Source organism: Macaca thibetana, chromosome 7 (genome assembly GCF_024542745.1).
Source record: "Macaca thibetana thibetana isolate TM-01 chromosome 7, ASM2454274v1, whole genome shotgun sequence".
NCBI classification, from domain to species: domain Eukaryota; kingdom Metazoa; phylum Chordata; class Mammalia; order Primates; family Cercopithecidae; genus Macaca; species Macaca thibetana.
Genome location: NC_065584.1, coordinates 16,688,082 through 16,710,275, shown reverse-complemented (window position 1 = coordinate 16,710,275; position 22,194 = coordinate 16,688,082). Strand labels below are relative to the sequence as shown.

General features: G+C 37.6%; 1 protein-coding gene across 4 annotated transcripts in view; it reads right to left on the bottom strand.

The window, feature by feature from the left end:
• The window catches only part of RPS6KA5 (ribosomal protein S6 kinase A5), a 201,680-nt gene that overhangs the window by 52,474 nt on the left and 127,012 nt on the right, over positions 1-22,194 (bottom strand). For 2 of the 4 annotated variants that reach the window (XM_050799047.1, XM_050799048.1), the window contains exon 6: positions 1,013-1,096. In XM_050799047.1, the coding sequence (XP_050655004.1) occupies positions 1,013-1,096 (84 nt within the window). Of the gene's footprint in view, positions 1-1,012; positions 1,097-18,832; positions 20,899-22,194 lie in introns of those variants that run through there. The other 2 variants (XM_050799050.1, XM_050799049.1) reach the window with 2 other exon arrangements.

The following is a 22,194-nucleotide window of genomic DNA, read 5'->3' as shown; positions in this document are numbered from 1 at the left end:
TCTTTCTCCTAGGGTTGTTAAAATATTTATTTCTGTTGGGAAGATAATCAACAGTCTCCAGTGTCTCTGGAAAGTTAAAGGCAGAAATTGGGAATAAGAAAATATCACTGATTCCCTTTTCATTGACCTCTCAGTGACAGCTTAAAAAGCAAATATTAACTAAAGGTGATACAGATGACTATGTTTCCGAATGTTTTTCTAGCAGAAATTAAAAATGCCAATAAACACTGTCCAAAACCATTCATCACGACTCAAACAGGAACAATGTGCAGTTTTACATGCAGTGACACTTCTGTATTGCACTGTGGTTCAGTTGCATCCTAAAAGGCCACGGTCTCATGCAAAAATAAGTAAGCAATTTTTTTTGAGTCGCTGTCTCACTCTTGTTGCCCAGGCTGGAGTGCAATGGCGCGATTTCTGCTCACTGCAACCTCTGCCTCCAGGGTTCAAACATTCTCCTGCCTCAGCCTTCCGAGTAGCTGAAATTACAGGCACTCACCACCACGCCAGGCTAATTTTTTGTATTTTTAGCAGATATGGGGTTTCACCATGTTGGTCAGGCTGGACTCAAACTCCTGACCTCAGGTGATCCACCCACCTTGGTCTCCCAAAGTGCTGGGATTACAGGCCCATAATTTTTTAAAAGAATGGAGTCACAGTTTGTACTCTAAGAAATAGGCTCTCTCAATGGAAATAAAATAAAAATTATTTGACTAGTTTTAAGCTCTCAACTTTAATAAGACTGTTACTCTATAAAATAAAACACAATTCTCACCAATAAAACCTTTAAAAGGGAAATCTAGAATGTCCTAACCTTTCTATTACCTTTTTCCTCCAAAATACTAGATATCATAATGTGTTCAGGAATACAAAGCAAAAGAGAAAAAAAGGAAGGTAAGACAATCAACACCAAAAAGACGGCTCTGTTGAAGAGATGACCTAAGTTGTTAATTAGGATTCTTATAGTACATTTTATAGAAATACATAAAGAAGCATCAAAAATAGAACATACCTTGTCATGTCCTGAATCTCCCCCTCTGACAATATCTGGTGCCATGTATTCAATAGTTCCACAAAAGGAATATGCTCTTTCAGTCTTGAACAAACAAACAAAAAAGGGATTTGATTTCAAGCTAGTATGACAAGTGACAAAAGAAGAAAGTTGATAATACATGTTAGTGGTTGAGATACACTATAGTGGCAAAGTACTGGTAGAATCTACCTGACAGACCCTCTCTCACTGGAACAGACCACCATCTACTTAATACGAGTTCTGGGTATATGTTATCCCATCAGAAAGACTTCTCATGCATGAAATGGTACCACCATCCATCCATCCATCCATCCATCCATCCTTTCCATGAATCCATTCATTCATTCTTGTTCACTTTTTGTATGTGTGTATACTTCAGTTGTGGATTTAATCTTTTTTTTTTTTAAGAATGCAAATAGTCCTAGTAAGGCAACATGAACTGTCTAACACATTAGTATGAATGACTTTATTAGGCAAGACTGAGAAAACACTGGGAAACCTGAAGAGGGAGGAAAGACCAAATTCTAAGAAGGGGGAATAGTAAACCCAAAGATAAAAAAAGGATAAACAATTTTTTTTTCTACCTTACCATCTTGTGTCCGTTTGACAATGCTAATGTTATGTTTAACGATGGTAAACAAAATCGTCTTTAAAAAAAGATCATTTCTTAAAGGTAGATGTTTATTATAGAATTTTAAAAATTCAAAAGGGCTAATGTATCATGCCTGAAAGTTAGCCTAAAAAGTTATTTTTTAGATGATCAATGATGCAATTACGTAGCTCATTTATTATCTCAACTTAGAGGAAGCTCACAACCACCCCAAGTGAAGTGCTTATAAGATATTTCTTCTTCCTTTTCCATGTAATTTTTGGCCTCTCTTATAATTCATTTTAGCTTATCTGGTGCTTTGGGGGAGGAGTTGATAGGGTATACATTAAAAAATAATTATTTATTTGATAGAAATTCCAGGAGATAGAAAAATTAAGGCTTAAGTGTTGAGAAGTTCCAATCACTGAGAATAGTAGTAAACAAAGACAAACATTTCTTAATTCTCTCAATTATTTTAAACCCTTGCCATCTTACCCATCTTATAGTTCTAAATCTATATTTGCTTCCTCCTGTGTTATTCCCTCTGGGTTCTAACTTTTAGGTCTCTGCCTAAACTTCCTAAGAGTTTATCTTCTATTTGTAAAAATATCACCAATTGTAACTTTTGAATTTGTATTTATTTGCCTACGAAGATGCATAATGCCTTAAAATAATTGTACCAAGAAGACAAACTGACGAGATTTGACAGGGGAAGGATGCACCATAAAACATATTCCAGAGTTTCTGAGAGGAGCAGGAAAGACTTCAAGGTAACAATTCTACTATGCTTATGGTTTATTATTTGTTTAAAATACAATACTTTTTTCAAGTAACAATTTTCTCAAGGAGACAACCTATTTGACATTTATGCCCATACTATAAGCAACATTAGTTATCACAGTTAAAAAAATTGTGAATGAAAATTTACTTGATTATGAACAAAAATAGCAGGAGTGGGATGTGTGCAACATACTAGCAGATAATATGGAATACTCATGTGTTTTAAGTGATTAGCCAATCAAGGAGGTTTCATTGCTCCTTAGAGAAAAGGATTCCATAACACTGGATAAAAAGCTGGTTTCCTTCTAAGGAGGAATTCCAATAGCAACTCAAATGCCAGACTCAAGTATTTCTCAATAAAGACTTTGATGAATTAATTCCTAGCTTTTATTTGCCAGTGTTTTGTCCTAATCATATCTACCTGTGACAGATAAATTCTGGTGTAAAATCACCAATGAAAACAGTTTTTTTTCTCATCCCATACTTAGAAAGACTCTTAATGTTGGCAAATCTCCACACAAATATCTAGAAATGTTTTATTTTTAAAAAGGATTACATATTCCATTGGTAACCGCCAAAGACCAGGCTCACAAGAAAGAAAGGGGAATTCCTGGGTGCCAGCCAGGAAGTGGGTACAGAAAACCAGAGAGGTAGGCATATGACCTAGTGCTGTGGCTACACAAAGGGAGGAAAGGTGAGTTGTTACAGGTCTCAGCAATCCAGAAACTTGAGTTTTAATACCCTGTGAGGATAAAAGATGAGGCTGTCAGCTCAAATGAGATGGGCTAGAATTACCACTCTTGCATAAACCTTGAAACCAACGAAAGCTAAACCTCGGTGAAAACAAACTACAGAAAAATTAATTCACCTGCTAGCACTCATTTGTTTCTGTCTAGACCCTAGTTGAACAAGGTTCCTCCTGTGATCTTAAATGCCTAGGTTTATGCTTCTTAGATTTGAGATCTGAATTTACTCTTCCGCATGGTATGGAGAGGTAGGAAAATCTGGCTAAACATGGTGACACCCCGGGACACATGATAGAACCAGAGATATTCTCACAACTTAGCCTGACCAGAATTCCTATAAAGCCCTGATGTCTTGATATTACTCAGTAAGTGAACTAGACTCCACAGACACAACAAACAGAAGGATTACTTGAAACAGCAGAAAAACAATCTGTAAATGACCAGCATGCTGTAAAAGATAAAAGACACAAAAGAAGACAGCCTGGGCAAGATGGCGAAACTCTGTTTCTACAAAAAAATTTTTTTTAAATTTGCAGGGCATAGTGGCACATGCCTGTAGTCTCAGCTACCTGAGAGACTGAGGCGAGAGGATCACCTGAGAGCAGGAGATCAAGGCTGCAGTGAGCCATGATTGCACCACTGCACTCCAGTCTGGGCGAAAGAGTGAGACCCTGACTCAAAAAAAAAAAAAAAAAAAAAAAAAAAAAAGAAAGAAAGAAAAAGAATAAAAGAGCTGTGCAAATAGAGAAATGAGGCAATAAAAAAGGCAGACTAAACGTATTAGACACAGCTAAAGAAAGACAGTACATTAGAGGATACTTTTGCAACATTTTGGATAATTTTCTCAAGACTTAGTAAAATTGCTGGGCATGGTGGTTCACACCTGTAATCCCAGTACTCTGGGAGGCCAAGGTGAGCAGATCACTTGAGGTCAGGAGTTTGAGAACAGCCTGGTCAACATAGCTCAAACCCTGTCTCTACTGAAAATGCATGGTGGCACATGCCTGTAGTCCCAGCTACTCATGAAGCTGAGGCAGGAGAACTGCTTGAACCTGGGAGGTGGAGGTTGCAGTGAGCAGAGATCACACCATTGAACTCCAGCCTGGGCCACAGAGTGAGACTCTGTCTCAAAAAAAAAAAAAAAAAAAAAAAAAAAAAAAAAAAAAAAGACTTAGTAAAATTTACTAAAGACTTAGTAAATTTGAGAAAATTACCCAGAATGTTGCAAAAGTCCTAAGCAGATTAAATAAAAATATATTCCTGAGTGGCCACATTCTAATTCTATTTCTTCACTTGAGTGGTGGTTACAAGGGTGCTGCCTTATAATAATTCGCTGAGCCATACATTTATTTTGTTTTTTAATCTGTTTTATTTTACAATAAAAAGAGAGACATATATATGTATGTATGTGCATGTATATGTGTGTGTATCTATATCTATATCTACATATCTCTCTATATGTACATCTCACAGGTCTATTCCTAGATCTATTTATACCCAGCAGCTAAGTTATCAGTTAATATGCAGGGCAAAATAAAGCATTTTAAGATAAAGACAGAATTTATTAATCATTGATCTTTGCTGAAAAGAAATCTAAAGTATGTATTTTAGAAAGAAATAAACTGAACGTGAAAGAAAAAACTCAGATGCAAGAAGCAAGAATAAGCAGAGAAAACAAATGTGTAAGTAAATATAAATAAGCATTGAATTTATAAAAGTAATAACCACACAGTAATGATTAACTTGTGGAAATTCAGCAGGTAGGACTAAAATACTAAATAATATAAAAATTAGATAAATAATTGAAGTTGAAGCATTCTAATGTTCTTGTAGTGGTCATGATTGTCTGACAGATAATGGATAATTTCAGATTCTGTTAAGTCAGAGCGCAAGTTTAAAATCAGGGTAATATTACAGAAATGCCTTGTGTATAAAAATAAATGAGCAAATAAAATCAGGGTAATAACTACTAAAAGAATAGAAATAGAATATACATGACTTCTAGACCATTAGGCGGACATGAAATAAAAAGATCTTAGTCATTTAAATAGAAGACAGGAAAAAAGGAAAACAGAAGCAAAGAGAAACACAAAGCAAAAAAAGAGAAATAAAAATATATCAGTAATCATAATATACAGGTATCATAACGCACCAGTTAAAAGACAGAAACTCTTGATCAAAAAATAAAATCCAGCTATATGTTATTTACAAAACGCACACCTAAAACATAATGACAAAGAAAGATCGAAAGTAAAGAGATGGAAAAAGTTGTATCAGACAGCACTAACCAACAGAAAGCTGGAGTATCTTTATTAATAGGAGAAATGAACTTTAAAGCAAAAGACTTATTAAAATTATGTACATTACAAAATAATAAAAGGAACACTTCACTAGGGAAATAACTCTATTCCAAGCTTGAATATCCTCAAAAATTTGTGAAAAGCCTTAAAAATATACAAAATAAAAATGGAGATATCTTCAAGGAGAAATGGACAAATCCACAATCATCCTGGGTATTTTAACGTATGTTTCTTATAAACCGACAGATCAAGAAGGAACAATATTAGTAAAGATATTCAAGATTTGAATGATACTCATGAAAATATACAAAATCCTCTATCAATTAGAGAACACAAACACAGTCTTTCAGGCATATATCTTTTTTATTTTCTTTCTTGCTTTTTGGAAACAAGGTCTCATTCTGTCATCCAGGCTGGAGTGTAGTGGTGTGATCACAGCTCACTGTAGTTTTGACCTCCCAGGCTCAAGTGATCCTCTTGCCTCAGCCTCCCAAGTAGCTGGGCTCACGATACCATGCCTGGCTAATTTTTGTACTTTTTGTAGAGAGACGCAGTTTCGCTATGTTGTCCAGGTTGGTCTCAAGCTCCTGAGCTCAAGTGATCCACCCGCCTCAGACTCTTAAAGTGCTTGGATACAGGTATGAGACACCACTCAAAGAAAAGGTGACAATGAATGTTAGAATAACAATAAAAAGGCCGGGCGCGGTGGCTCAAGCCTGTAATCCCAGCACTTTGGGAGGCCGAGACGGGCGGATCACGAGGTCAGGAGATCGAGACCATCCTGGCTAACACAATGAAACCCCGTCTCCACTAAAAATACAAAAAAATTAGCCGGGCGTGGTGGCGGCGCCTGTAGTCCCAGCTACTCGGGAGGCTGAGGCAGGAGAATGGCGGGAACCCGGGAGGCGGAGCTTGCAGTGAGCCGAGATCGCGCCACTGCACTCCAGCCTGGGCGACAGAGCGAGACTCTGCCTCAAAAAAAAAAAAAAAAAAAAAAAAAAAAAAAGAATAACAACAAAAATACTATACATAGGAACTTGTCGGATGCAGCTAGAGCTATTTTTTAAAATTCACAGCTTTATTTTAAAAAGATTAAATATTAGTGAGCTAGATGTCCAAATTAAAAGCTTAGAAAAAGAATATGAAAGTAGTTTATAGAAAGTAAAATGTACAAAATAATAAACTTCATCAAAGAAAGCAAAAAAAAATGGAAGGCTTGACATAAGCTCTTTCTTACAAAAGACTAATAAAAGGGACACTTCTAATAAAGGATCAAGAAAAGTAACAAATGAATAATATCAGTAATTTAAAAGAAAACATTACTATAGTTACAGAGGTTTTTAAAAGTAAGGAAATTCTGAAGAAACTGATGTCAAAGAATTTAAAAAGATAATACAATTTTCTATAAAAATGTAACATTTAAGAAGAAATAAAAACTCTAAATATACTTGTAAGTATTTTAAAAATTAAATCAGTATTTGAAAAGCTACTTGTACTCACTTAAAATGAAAAAAAGAAAAAAAAAAAAGGAAAAAAACACACTGGCAGATTTGAAAGTGAATCCACACAAACCTTTAGTGGAAATGTATCTTTATCTTACATAAACCATTCCAAATCCATTTCATGGTGCTAGGACAACCTTGATACTAAAATGTGACAAATGCAATTTTATACAGGAAAATTATAGGTCTACTTAGAAAATAAAATCCTAAGTAAAATATTAGCAAATAAAATCCAGCAATGTATAAAAAATATACATCATGGAAAGTTAAGTTTGTTCCAGGAATTGAAAGATGGTCTAACACTGAAAAAGAAAACAAAAATCTATTCATATAATTCACATCATTATGTGGTTAAAGAGAAAAACCATAAGAATTTCCCTATAACAATAAACTCTTAGATACTAAAAATATAATTTACCTACCAAAAACCTACAGCAAATACCATACTAAATGACTAAAACACATGTTCTTTAATGTAAAAAATATATATACGTATAAAACTTGGTAGACAAAGCAATAAAACCAAGCCAAACTCAAACAAAATAATCATCCCCAAACACACAGAAACTAAAAAGTGTGAGAAATGAAAAGAAACAAAGCCATTATTACTTACAAATAGTGGTTCTGACTTTTTTCTTTTCAATGTAGTCATCTACACAAAAATCCAAGTCAATCTAAATTTGTGCACCTAATAAGAATTCAACGTTTTATGTATAAGGTCAACAACATTCCTATGCTCTGGCAAAAAAAAAACCATAAATATTCCAGTTTTTAAAGATAATTTTTACGATTGAAACAAAAAGTATAAATAGAAATAAGTCTAATAATATATGTATAAAATATTACAGATAATAGTACAAAATATTTTTGAAAGAAAAAACAACTAAATAAACAGGAAGATTTGAACATTCACTGATGCAAATTCATTGGAGAGGTCAATATCCAAAAATTTTGTTCCTTCCAAATTAATTTACATATTAGATCCCACAATTAATGTGGAGGAACATAAAAAGCAAAGAATAGACAGTGAAGAGGGAGGAGGAAGGTCAGGGGAAAGGAGAGGGAGGTAGGGTGAGGGTGAAGAGGAAAAAGACCTCACCTTTTCAGAATCAAGACTTAACTATAAAGTGACAGGCTTTTTTTTTTCTTTCTTTTTTGAGATAAAGTCTTGCTCTGTTGCCTACGTTGGAGTGCAGTGGCATGATTGCAGCTCACTGCAACCTCAAATTCCGGGGTTCAAGTGAACCTCCTGCCTCAGCTTCCCGAGTAGCTGGGACTAAAGGCATGCACCAACACACTCAGCTAATTTTTAAAATATTTTGTAGAGATGAAGTCTTGTTATATTGCCCAGGCTGGTCTTGAACTCCTGGCCTCAAGTGATCCTCCCTGCCTCAGCCTCCCAAAGTGCTGAGATTACAGGTGTGAGCCACCACCCCCGGCCAGCCAGATGTTTTAAGATATTTTGGTTCTGATGCAGGGTGAGGCAAACAGACAAATGGAATTCAGTGAAGAGCCTAAAAACAGACTCATAAGTATGCATGGGAACTTAGTTATATGACAGAAGTTGCATTTCAAATAAGCAAAGAAAAGATTAACTGACTAGTCAACAAATACTTAAAGGTAATTGGGTTATCTGTATTAAAAATATAAAGTAACTCCACCTGATTTTATACCCTAAATGTAAGACCTAAAATTGCAAAACTCCTAGAAGAAAATACATGGGAAAAGCTTCATGACATTGGATCTGGCAAAGATTTCTTAGAGATGACACCAAAAGCACAGGCAACAAAAGCAAAAACAGACAAATAGGACTATATCAAACTTAAAAACTTCTGAAAATCAAAGGAAACAAACAGAATGAAAGGCAACCTGCAGAATGGGAGAAAATATTTGCAAATCATATATCTTATAAGGAGTTAACATCTAGAATATATAAAGAACACCGAAAAACAACAAAACCCACAAATAACCTGATTTTAAAATGAGCAAAGGACTCTAACAGACATTTCTCCAAAGAAAACATACAAATGGTTAACAGCATATGAAAAGATGCTCAACATAACTAATGATTAGAGATAAACGCAAATCAGAATAACAATGAGATTTCAACTTACACTCATTAGGATAGCCACTATAAAAACAAAAACACCAAAATAGCAAGTGTTGGCAAAGATATGGAGAATCTGGAACCTTTTAGCACTGCTGGTGAGAATGTAAAATGGTGCAGCTGCTATGGAAAATAGTATGAATGTTCCTCAAAAAATTAAAAGTGGAATTACCATATGATCTAGCAGCCCCCCTAGTGGGTATATATCCAAAAGAATTGAATGCAGGCTCTTGAAGAAATATTTGCACAACCACATTCACTGTATTATTCACAACAGCCAAGGGGTGGGAGCAACCCAAATGTCCATCAGCAGGTAAATGAATAAACAAAATGTGGCATATAAATACCATGGAATATTATTCAGCCTTAATAAAGAAGGAAATCTTGTCACATGCTATAAGCATGGATGAACCTTGAGAACATTATGCTAAGTGAAATAGTCACAAAAATAAAATAAATACTGTACAACTCCACTGACATGGGATATTGTAAGTAGTCCAACTCATAGAAATAGAAAGTAGAATGGTGGCTGCCAGGGGTTGGAGAAGGGGGAAAAGGTATAGAGTTTCAATTTTGCAAGATGAAAAAGTGCTAGCGATCTGTTATACAACAAAATGAGCATTATTAAAGCTGCTGAACCATACATTTACAAACAGTTAAGATAGTAATTTTTGTTTTGTGTTTTTTTAACCACAATTAAAATGTTTTTTAATTGAAAAAATAAGCCTTAAAAGAAAAGATTAGCACATTGGATATTAAAATGCTAAATGGCAAAAAATATCATTAAACAAAATTAAAAACAAGTTAAAATTTTAGAAAAGAAATTTACAAAACATTTAGTTTTAAAGGGTTGGTATCTATAATACTTAAAAGAATTCCAACAAATGCTGGGCGCGGTGGCTCAAGCCTGTAATCCCAGCACTTTGGGAGGCCGAGACGGGCGGATCACGAGGTCAGGAGATCGAGACCATCCTGGCTAACACAGTGAAACCCCGTCTCTACTAAAAAATACAAAAAACTAGCCGGGCGAGGTGGCGGGCGCCTGTAGTCCCAGCTACTCAGGAGGCTGAGGCAGGAGAATGGCGTAAATCCGGGAGGCAGAGCTTGCAGTGAGCCGAGATCCGGCCACTGCACTCCAGCCTGGGCAACAGAGCGAGACTCCGCCTCAAAAAAAAAAAAAAAAAAAAAAAAATTCCAATTCTAACAAATCAATAACATCTGGGGAAAAATGCAACACTGTGATAGAGAAAACATAGAGAAACCAAAATGTACCTCAGTAGGAGAAAAGATAGACTGGATAACTAATATAAAGGATTATTATACAACAGTTAAAATAAATGAAACATCCCATTTATCAACTTGGATAAATTTCAAGAATAGGTCAAATAAAAAACAATTTGCAATAGAATATGTCATATACGTACATGTAAAAAACATACATAATATATATTGTTAATGGATACACACACATGAAGTAAAGGTACTAAAACACAATTAAATTTAATCCACCACATACTCTTATCTGTACCAGTGCAGCTACACGTTGTTGGAGAAAACCGTATAATCAGGTTGGCCAATTTCATTCATTCATTCATTCATTCATTCATTCACCCACTCATTTGAGACAGGGTTTCATTCTGTCACCCAGGCTGGAGTGCAGTGGCAGGATCTTGGCTCACTGCACCCTCCCCGCCTCCCAGATTCAAGCGATACTCCCAGCTCAGCCTCCCAAGTAGCTAGGAATACAGGCACGTGCTACCATGCTTGGCTAATTTTTTAATTTTTTTATGGGAACAAGGTCTCACTGTGTTGCCCAGACTAGTCTCAAGTTCCTGGGCTCAAGCGATCCTCCTACCTCAGCCTCCCAAAGTGCTGGGATAATAGGCATGAGCCCAGGCAATTTCACTTTAAATTCATGATCAGGAATCTCATGTGGGTCTTAACAGTACTCCACAAACACATTCATTTCCCTAATCTGTTCACTCTTCCACATTGTTAGTTGGTTATTTTACATTATCATCTCCTTTCTCCTAAAATCTCCATGTGTCCATTCCCTTCCTCACACTCAGTGAGAAAACAGAAGACCTTTTATAAGCTGCCAGTACGTACCACTTAACCTCCAACCATGTGTGCCTAGTAACTCAACTTTCCTCAGTTCCTAAGCATGAACTGACCATGCTACTCATTAAGCACTAGTAGCATGATCACGCACAAACTCACGTATGCGTTTGATGTTATCCTTCTCAAGGACAGTGTTCCAGCAATTTCCCACTTTATCTGCTGTATTATTATAAGAGGTAGATATCAGGGTTTGCGTGGTAGATATTAGTATATCTACCCCACTTCCTTTTCAGGACTATTCTAACTAGTGTATGACATCTGTAATTTCTCCCATCTTAGGGGAAAAAACCCTCTTTTGACCTCACTTCATCCTCTGCTATGCTCTTCACAGAATTTCACTATTCCTTTTAACAGAAAACCCCAAGTTGTCTGCATATGTGGATGACAATAAGGCTACTGGTATTCTCTTTCCTAAGGTTAACTCTGAGTCAGTCAATGCTCAATCTTCAGTCTCCATCTTATTTAACCTAACAATAGCATATGACAGTTTCATCCTTGAAACATTTTTTCACTTGTCTTCTGAGACAACCCACATTGTTTTCCAAATTCATAGATCCAGACCAGACTTCTCTCCCAAATTCCAGACTCATATAGCCCACTGCTTAACATCTCTGCTGTGTATCTAATAAATCTCTCAAACTTAACCTGTCCAACTCAACTTCTCTCCCCACCCCAGATATCTCCCCATCAGCAGCCTACCCCATATTAGTTGATGGCAATTTCATCCTTCCAGCTGTTCTGGCCAAAAACCTTGGGGCCACACTAGGTTTCTTCTGAATTCTCATACCCCACATCTAACTCATCAAAAAATTTCATTAGATCTAATGCCAAAATAGTCCTAAAATCTGCTACTCCACAGTTTAGGCCAGTTCCATCTCTTGCTGGGATTACTGCAACAGTTTTCTATCTGGACCTCATGTTTCCACACTTGTCCCACTACAGGGTTATCACAGTTATCAACCAGAATTATTCTTCCAAAATAGGAGATAGCTACTCTTCTACTCAAAACTACCCAATGGCTCCCCATTTTGTGCAGAGAAGAAGCCATAGTCCTTACAATGATCTTCAATGTCCTGAGTGATCTGTACAATCCTTCTTCCATATGATCACCTCCATGTCCTTTCCTACTACCGTAACTCTCACTCATTCCATAATCCCATTTTAAAGGGCCTTAATACTGGCTGATCCCTCTACCTAGAAATCTCCTTCCTGAGATATCTACATGGCTCACTCTCACTTCCTTCATGTCTCTATTGTACTATCACCTTGGTGAGGCCTTTCCTGACCACCTGATTTCAAAGTGTAGCCTCTTCTCACCCTATTCCCTATTCCTGTTTCCTACTATACTTGTCTTGCAACTTACCACTATTTAACATACTACAGAAATACTTATTTGTTACTGTCTGCCTCCCTGTGTAAAGGAAGAATTTGCATCCACTTTGCTTATTCATTACAAGATCTCAACACTGAGACAGAACAGTGCCTGGATCACAGGAGATATTCAATCAATATTCATGGAATCAATGGAAAAAAATTGTAACATTTCCATAACTGAAAATGTGAATAGTGGGCACATAAACTCAGTTATATCATTTTCTATTTTTATTGTTTTATAGCATAACATTTTAAAGAGGAATTTGGAAAATATAAACATTTATTATTCACACTTATGCACATTCTTATTATTCTAGGATATCTTTTGCTAAATTCCCTTATGGGCTTTAAAGTCCCTGACATTCAGCATAGTTTTGAATAATTTTAATTCTTTCTTAGAAAATAGATAAAAATAAACTGTGACTGCTAAATATAGTCATCAAGTAAATTTAAAAATACACATTTAACATTATTTGAACAAATGGAATATATAATACTTGGAAGTTTCTGTGAAAATAATCTCATTTCAAAAGTTGTCCCTGTTGTTCTGTGTTGTTACTCACATTGAATCTACCTTTAAAAAAATCATATTATGAATAAACTTTACTACAGTCAAAAATTTCTGCCATAAGAATAATTATAAAGGGATCTGCGAAGCAGACAGTTGGCAGGCAATCCCTGTTTACCCCCAATCCTTTGGAGGGGAATCAAAGGTCCGCTCAGATATCTGGGGGAAAAAAAAATCTCACTAATGAATGGCTCAAGCTAATGTGTTAGCATCTGAATATTGTGTAACAGTGTTTTAGGAGAGGAAGAACTGGGGCAACAGGGTAACACTTTGGTTTCTAGGTTTCCTATCTTCCCAACACCTCCAGCTCAATGTTTACCTTGAAATAACTAAATTATCTTAGAGTCACTGATGTTGGCAAATGACTGATAGGGCTTATTATCAGAGACCAAATAGATTTTCAGGACACATGCAAATAAAAAAAACCATGACTACATGTCAATACAAATCAATCAGGAAGGGAGACAGAGGTAACTAAAAAGCTGGTTTAGGGTTAGGTTATCTGATTCTCAATGCAAACATGCTCTTTATGGAACCCGACCCTTACCCACACATCTTGAGATACATACATTAAAAGAGCAGAAACTTGAAAGTGGCATGATTAGCTAGGCATTTATTAGAGAAAGATATAATTTAAAACTTTCTTGCATGTAAGAAAATAAAGAGAATAATTTTAAATTCTCAATGGTATATTTTAATTTTGCTCACAGTAATCTGAAATGTAAACAGTACTTCTCACAAATAGAACGGATATAGAGCTTTACACTTTAAAATGTACTTTCACAAGCGTTAATTCATTGTGTCTGTATAACAATCTTATAAATTAGGTATGATAAATATTATTTTACAGATGATGAAATTAAGACTCAGAGAGGTTAACGACTAAGTGACTTGCCTCATGTCCCAAAGCTAGGAAATAGAGAACCAGAAAAATATCCCCCTAACTAAAATGCCTCTTACATTGCTCAAAGAATTAATCAATAAATAACATTATCTGAATTGAGCAAGGTTAGATTTTTCTACTTCTGGAAAGAGAAAAATAGTCGTAAATCCAGAGGCTTTTCCCTCTAAGTACAGATACTCTGTACTGTTCGGTCAACACATTATTTTTCTTAACTAAACCTTATGGTTGTATTTATCTACCTGGGGATTCATGTTAATGATCTGTTTTGAAAATTTTCAAACGCTCACCGTTAAATTATAAAAACAGAATGCATATACCATATTTAAGCATAAACATGAATATGTCCTTTCTGACATTATTTGCTTATAAATATGAACAGACATAATTTTGAAGCTATCATCACTTTACCAACACTTTTTTTTAACTGTATTTAAAGTCATCAACATTAAAATCAAATATCCGGCCAGGTGCGGTGGCTCAAGCCTGTAATCCCAGCACTTTGGGAGGCCAAGACGGGCGGATCACGAGGTCAGGAGATCGAGACTATCCTGGCTAACACGGTGAAACCCCGTCTCTACTAAAAAAAAAAATACAAAAAACTAGCCGGGCGAGGTGGCGGGCGCCTGTGGTCCCAGCTACTCGGGAGGCTGAGGCAGGAGAATGGCGTAAACCCAGAAGGCGGAGCTTGCAGTGAGCTGAGATCCGGCCACTGCACTCCAGCCTAGAGACAGAGCGAGATTCCATCTCAAAAAAAAAAAAAATAATAATAATAAATAAATAAATAAATAAAATAAAATATCCAATAACTACCAAATTCTCTGATTTGAAGTTAGAACTCAACAAATGTTTGTAAAACTGTACTACCAAAAAAATTCTATGGAAGATATATATTAGCCTGCACATTAGAAATGTTTTGTTATTTTCAGAATCTCAAGAGCCTGATCAAATTTTCTGGTTGAGAACAGAACAGTAAAAATAGCAAATTTTCATTATCATAAAATATGTTTAAAGTTTCTAAAATAAATTTACTTTAACCTGTATGTAATCTAGGCTGCAAACCATTATCTATAAATAATTATATGGGCTGGGCATGGTGGCTCATGCCTATAATCCCAGCACTGTGGATAAGCAAGGCAGGCAGATTGTTTGAGATCAGTTCAAGACCAACCTGGGCAACATGGTGAAACCCAGTCTCTACAAAAAATACAAAAATTAGTTCGGCATAGTGGCGTGCGCCTGGAGTCCCAGCTACTTGGGAGTCTGAGGTGGAAGGATGGCTTGACCCCAGGAGGCAGAGGTTGCAGTGAGTCAAGATCTTGCCACCCTGGGTGACAGACCAAGACCCCATCTTAAAAAACAAACAAACAAACAAACAAACAAACAAAAAAACACAGAAACAAAAAACCCATAAATAATTATATGAATATTTGACAAATATCTCTAGAATACAGGCTTAGGAGGTTAAGGAATTTGTTATGTTCACCATTATATTTCTAGGGTCTAGTGCAATACCTGGCAATGGTAGGTACTCCAAGATTTTTTGAATTACTTATATATATACAGAGATAAGTATAATATCATGAGCAGAAACATCAAACATACATAAAAAGCAAATTCCTGAAGATTAAATATATTTCCCAGACCAAATGAGGCCAGAATGTATAATATAAATTTGTGATATACTGACAGAGAAGCAGATTTTGGTGGAAGATTACTTCCGTTTTGAAAATGTTTAGTTTGAGGAGCCTGTGAAAGAGTCAAGTGGAGATACAACATTCACATACTTGGGTCTTGAGCCCAGAAGAGAAGGTTGGCCAAGAGAAGGCTGGGAATAAGCAGCATGTAAGAAGAGTACAGCATAAAAAGAGATGAGTACCTAGGACTGAGCTGAGGGGAATCCTCAGGTAGAAGAGGAAAAGCCTACAAAAGGCAGTGAGAGAGACAAGGAAAGTCAGGTGGGTGTTGTGTCACAGAGCCAAGCTGAGAGGTGATTTCCACTTCAATACTACCAGGCAGTCAAGTAAGGTAACTAAAAAGTATTAATATGCACGTCAATGGTAACATTGGCAAGAACAGCCTCAGTAGATGGCAGTGGGGTGGGGGGCAAGGGGGTACAAGCAGAATTGGAATTGATAAGGCAGTAAGGGACATATGAGTAAATAAAGACAAATACTGACAAAGGAGAACAATGAGACAATAGCTAGATGGGAATATGGTATTCTGAGATATTTTTTCCTTTTTATTTATCAGTCCATTCATCTCCCCATTTTTAAAATTTTAAGACAGAAAGACTATGTATGCTTAAACAGTAACAGAAATGGTCAAAGAGGAAGAGGTTAAAGAGAAGAGAAGGCAGACAGAGTGTATCAGTACATTCTCACGCTGCTGATAAAGACATATCCAAGACTGGGCAATTCACAAAACAAAGAGGTTTAACAGACTCACAGTTCCACATGGCTGGGGAGGTCTTGCAATCATGGTGGAAGGAAAGGAGGAGCAAGTCACATCTTACATGGATGGCAGCAGGTAAAGAGAGAGAAAACTTGTGCAGGAAAACTCCTGTTTTTAAAATGGCCAGATCTCGTAAGACTTATTCACTATCATGAGAACAGCATGGGAAAAATGTGCCTCCATGATTCAATTACCTCCCACCAGGTCCCTCCCGCAACATGCAGGAATTCAAGATGAGATTTGGGTAGGGACACAGGCAAACCATATCATTCGTCCCCTGGCCCCTCCCAAATCTCATGTCCTCACATTTCAAAACCCATCATGCCTTACCATCAGTCCCCCAAAGTCTTAACTCATTTCAGCATTAACTCAAAAGTCCATAGTCTAAAGTCTCATCTGAGACAAGGCAAGTCCCTTCCACCTACAAGCCTCTAAAATCAAAAGCAAGTTATTACTTCTTAGATACAACAGGAGTACAGGCATTGGTTAAATACAGCCATTCCAAACGGGAGAAATTGGCCAAAACAAAGGGGCTACAGGCCCCACACAAGTCCAAAATCCAGCAGGGAAGTCAAATCTTAAAGCTCCAAAATGATCTTCTTTGACTCCATATCTCACATCCAGGTCACGCTGATGCAAGAGGTAGGCTCCCATGGCCTTGGGCAGCTCCACCCTGTGGCTTTGCAGGGTATAGTCCCCCTCCTGGCTGCTTTCACCACGTTGAGTGTCTGTGGCTTTTCCAGGTGCACAGGGCAAGCTGTCGGTGGATCTACCATTCTGAGTGTTTCACGTGTCCGTGTGAAGAGATCACCAAACAGGCTTTGTGTGAGCAACATGGCTATTTATTTCACCTGGGTGCAGGCGGGCTGAGTCCGAAAAAGGAGTCAGCAAAGGGCAGTGGGATTATCATTGGTTCTCACAGGTTTTGGCATAGGCAGTGAAGTTAAGAGCAATGTTTTGGGGGCAGGGGGTGAAGCTCACCAAGTACATTCTCAAGGGTGGGGAGAATTAAAAAGAAACTTCTTAAGGGTGGGGGAGATTATAAAGAACCTTCTTAAGGGTGGGGGAAATTACAAAGTACACTGATCTGTTAGGGTGGGGCAGAAACAAATCACAATGGTGGAATGTCATCAGTTAAGCTATTTTCACTTCTGTGGATCTTCAGTTGCTTCAGGCCATCTGGATGTATATGTGCAGGTTGCTGGGGATATGATGGCTTAGCTTGGACTCAGAGGCCTGACACTGAGGTTTAAAGGACGGTGGCCCTCTTCTCACAGCTCCACTACGCAGTGCCCCAGGAGGAACTCTGTGTGGGGGATCGGACTTCACATTTCGCTTTTGCACTGCCCCAGCAAAGGATTTCCATGAGGGCTCCATTCCTGCAGCAAACTTCTGCCTGGGCATCCAGGTGTTTCCACATATCCTTTGAAATCTAGGTGGAGGTTCCCAAACCTCAATTCTTGACTTCTGTGCACCCATAGGCTCACCATCACATGGAAGCTGCCAAGGCCTGGGGCTTCCATCCTCTGAAGCAACAGCCTGAGCTGTACCTTGGCTCTTTTTAGTCACGGTTGTAGCAGCTGGGAAGCATGGCACCAAGTCGCTAGACTGCACACAGCAGAGGGGCCCTGTCCCCGGCCCACAAAACCATTCTTTCCTCCTAAACCTCCAGGCCTATAATGGGAGGGGCTGCCGCAAAGGTCTCTGGCATGCCCTGGAGCCATTTTCCCCATTGTTATGGTGATTAACATCCAGCTCCTTTTACTTACGTAAATTTCTGCAGCTGGCTTGAATTTCTCCTCAGAAAACAAGATTTTCTTTTCTATTGCATTGTCAGGCTACAAATTTTCCAAACTTTTATGCTCTGTTTCCCTTTTAAAACTGAATACCCAAGTCACCTCTTGAATGTTTTGCTGCTTAGATACCCTAAATCACCTCTCTCAAGTTCAAAGTTCCACAAATCTCTAGGGCAGGGGCAAAATGCCACCAGTCTCTTTGCTAAAACATTACAAGAGTTACTTTCGTTCCACTTCCCAACAAGTTCCTCATCTCCATCTGAGACCACCTCAGGCTGTTTCATTGTCCATATCATTATCAGTACTTTGGTCAAAACCATTCAACAAGGCTCTAGGAAGTTCCAAACTTTCCCGCATTTTCCTGTCTTCTTCTGAGCCCTCCAAACTGTACCAACATCTGCCTGTTACCCAGTTCCAAAGTCGCTTCCACATTTTCAGGTATCTTTTCAGCAGCACCCCACCCATGGTACCAATTTACTATATTAGTCTGTTCTCATACTGTTGATAAAGATATATCCGAGACTAGGCAATTTATAAAAGAAAGAGGTTTAATGGACTTACAGTTCCATGTGGATGGGGGAGGTCTCATAATCATGGTAGAAGGCAAGAAGGAGCAAGTCATGTCTTACATGGATGGCAGCAGGCAAAGAGAGAGAAAGAACTTGTTGCAGGGAAACTCCATTTTTAAAACCATCAGGTCTCGTGAGACTTAATCACTACCACAAGAATAGCATGGGAAAAACTTGCCCCCATGATTCAATTACCTCCCACCAGGTCCCTCCCACAACATATGGGAATTCAAGATGAGATTTGGGTGGGGACACAGCCAAACCATATTATAAAGATACACATTTAACCTGGAAACCAAGGAGGCAGAGTAGGGATGGGGCAGAAAGAACCTTGTACCAAAAAATATGATATTTTGATATCAGTTGGGGCTGATATGTGAAACCAAAAAGGAATGTGAGCTAATCAAAACAGAAATGGTTTCATGGGAATATTTTTAAGGTACAAAGGGTCTAGATAAAGAAACTTCCTAAACAGGTGCTGGGTGGAATCAGAAGAGCAAAGGACAATGATCAAGTTTCAGAGGACTCAGCAAAGGAAAATTCCTACCTGAGCACTGAGAGTTAAACTTGAAGTCGAGCATGACAGTATGTCCTCTAGGGCTAAGAGAGAGAATGAGCAAGCAGTCTAAGGATCAAAGAGATATGCAACCCTTACAGCTTAATAGTAATGTTAAACTATTAACATAACCTAGAGCGAGGCTGTATTCAGTAAATAAGGGCACCTATTAATTACTCCTCTACTTCAGCTTGAACTGTACTATTTCATTTTTGCACCCAAACCACTAAGTGCTCAAAGATGATGGTATTTGACTGGATCCCCATCACCCCTTGAAAGGTGGTTGCTGACACGACTAGCAGAAAACTCTTCTCCTGTGAAGAGTGACCTGGCTGATTCAGTCACACAGCATTTCTGACTAATGCTTATTACTGTATTAAGACCTAGCAACTCTGGTCAACTTTGATTTTTGTTTGTTTGTTTACTTTTGGGTCCTAATATTTTGCTGTTCCCCAGGGCCAAAGTCTGTCTCTATCTATTGCCAAATGATCTGCCACACATAACTATAAACGGAGGATTCATTAAGTGATTCTTTTCATGAGTATACTACCAGAACCTAGCCTACCATCTAGCACATGGGCCCCCAGGCCATGGACCAGTACTGGTCAGCGGCCTGTTAGGAACCAGAGTGCACAGCAGGAGGTGAGCAGCAGACAAGCATTGCCACCTGAGCTCTGCCTCCTGTCAGATCAGTGGTGGCATTAGATTCTCCTAGGAGTGCCAACCTTATTGTGAAGTGTGCATGCAAGGGATCTAGGCTGCACATTCTTTATGAGAATCTAATGATAAATGTAATGTGCTTGAATCATCCCATAACCATACCCCCATCCTGGTCTTTGGGAAAACTGTCTCCCAGAAACCAGTCCCTCGTGCCAAAAAAGCTGGGGACTGCTGATCTAGCACATAGAAAGCCCTCAACAAATATCAATGGAATGAGCAAATAAAAGTGATAATCAAATCTCTCTATGCAGGGGGAGTTTTACACATTTACCCCTTGGGCAGTCTGTTGAAGCCTGTGGACCCCTTCTCAAAATAATATTTAAAAATAGATAGCATTATAGAGGAAATTAATTATAGTGAAATACAGTTACAAAATTATTTTTTTTAATTGTGACATCATCACAAACATGCTTCTGTGACATAGGGTGGGCTTGCCAAGCCCTAGGCTTCTCTGCAGAGAGATCTGGCTGGGCCAGTTCAGTGGCAAAACTACTGATGACATCTACAGAGTTTTTGTTCTTGGTTTCTCAGAGAAAACTCCTCCAAACTCCTGCTTGGGAAGCCACTGTGCTCAGAGTGAAGTGGTAGAAAGCGGCCAAGAGAGTTTGCACAGTTCAATGTGTCCATTTTCACCATACCTGTCATTTTCTGTATGGTATCCTCATCCTTAGCTGTGCCCATTATCCCTGAATGCACAGACCTTTTCGGTCTTCCCTTAGGGTGAGGAAGGCATAGCTGCTTATGTCAACAGGGGCAGAGATAGAATCAAGGGGTTACCTGTTTCTTACACAGACTTACAATCAGTCCTCCTGGGTCCTGCATCACCTGCATTCCTACTTCGAGGGATACCTGCTGCCTCCAATTCTTGAACCTTTTTAGGGGGTCAGAAGTACAGACAGCCTGCTTTTAGGCTTCCCATGTTACTGTCATCCATCTTCTAAAAGGTAGTTGCTATTTTCTCTTTTCCCTTTTGAGTGCATGTCTATCTTATCCCTTTCCTTTTATTCTTGTGGGATGTATTAAGGAGGCAACAGTAAACAGATTTAATCTGCTACAATTTGCCGAAGTCGCCACTAAAATTTTTACAAAGGCATAAAAAGTTTTAAAAATCAAATTTAGAAGTAAATGCCTCAAAATTCATCTATTTTATAACTATGATATTTGTATCAAAGATGATCAATTTAGTGTAATAACTACAGCTTCATGAAGGTAGAGATCATTTCCACTTCACTTATTATTGTATTGTCCAGTACCCAGCATAGTAGAGGTGATCAGTAAATATTCATTGTATAAGTAAACTGAATGAATATAGAAGTGATTAAAAAATTAGGACCTGGAAGTTTTATAATTTCAGCACTTATCTCACTCACCTAGGATTGCTTAAGCAATACTCCAAAAACCCATCAGAAATAGATATACCTAATTTGGAATCTAAGAATGATGTATTTTATAATAACAAAGTCCTTCACTACAAACATTTTACTATGATTCCATATTCTATACCAGCAATTTCCTGGATAGAAATGAAAATGACATTCAAATTTACTTAGTTATCTTGAATAACTAGTAGTGCAGAAATAAATGTAACTTATATTACAACCATTATATAAACAGTATTTAATTACAACTAATAGATGTACAATTTTAAGTGTCATTAAATGCATTTGAAATATTAAACAAATTCTAATTAATACTGAAAATTAAAGTCCTCCAAATGTAAAATCTGCACATTAGCCACCACATTTTAATTCATGTTGAGCAAAAACCAGCAATATTATTTAAAAATTGGGGCTAGTAGATCTGTCATTCTTGTCAAGCAAATTCAAAGGGCCTTCATAGCATGTCCTACTTTGTTATCACAATGTAAACAGTGTGTACTTTGCTTTATGATTCTTTATTGGCCACTATCAAAGCCATAATTCTCCTGAAGGGCCAAAAGAGTTATTTAATTTTTCAGTCATATTTTATATATTTTATGGGGAAAGTTAAATGCATAGTGCCTTTTTTTTTTTTTAAATAAATAGAAATTCTGATATATCCATCATGGTTTACCGCGATTTTAACAGGACGGCTCCATA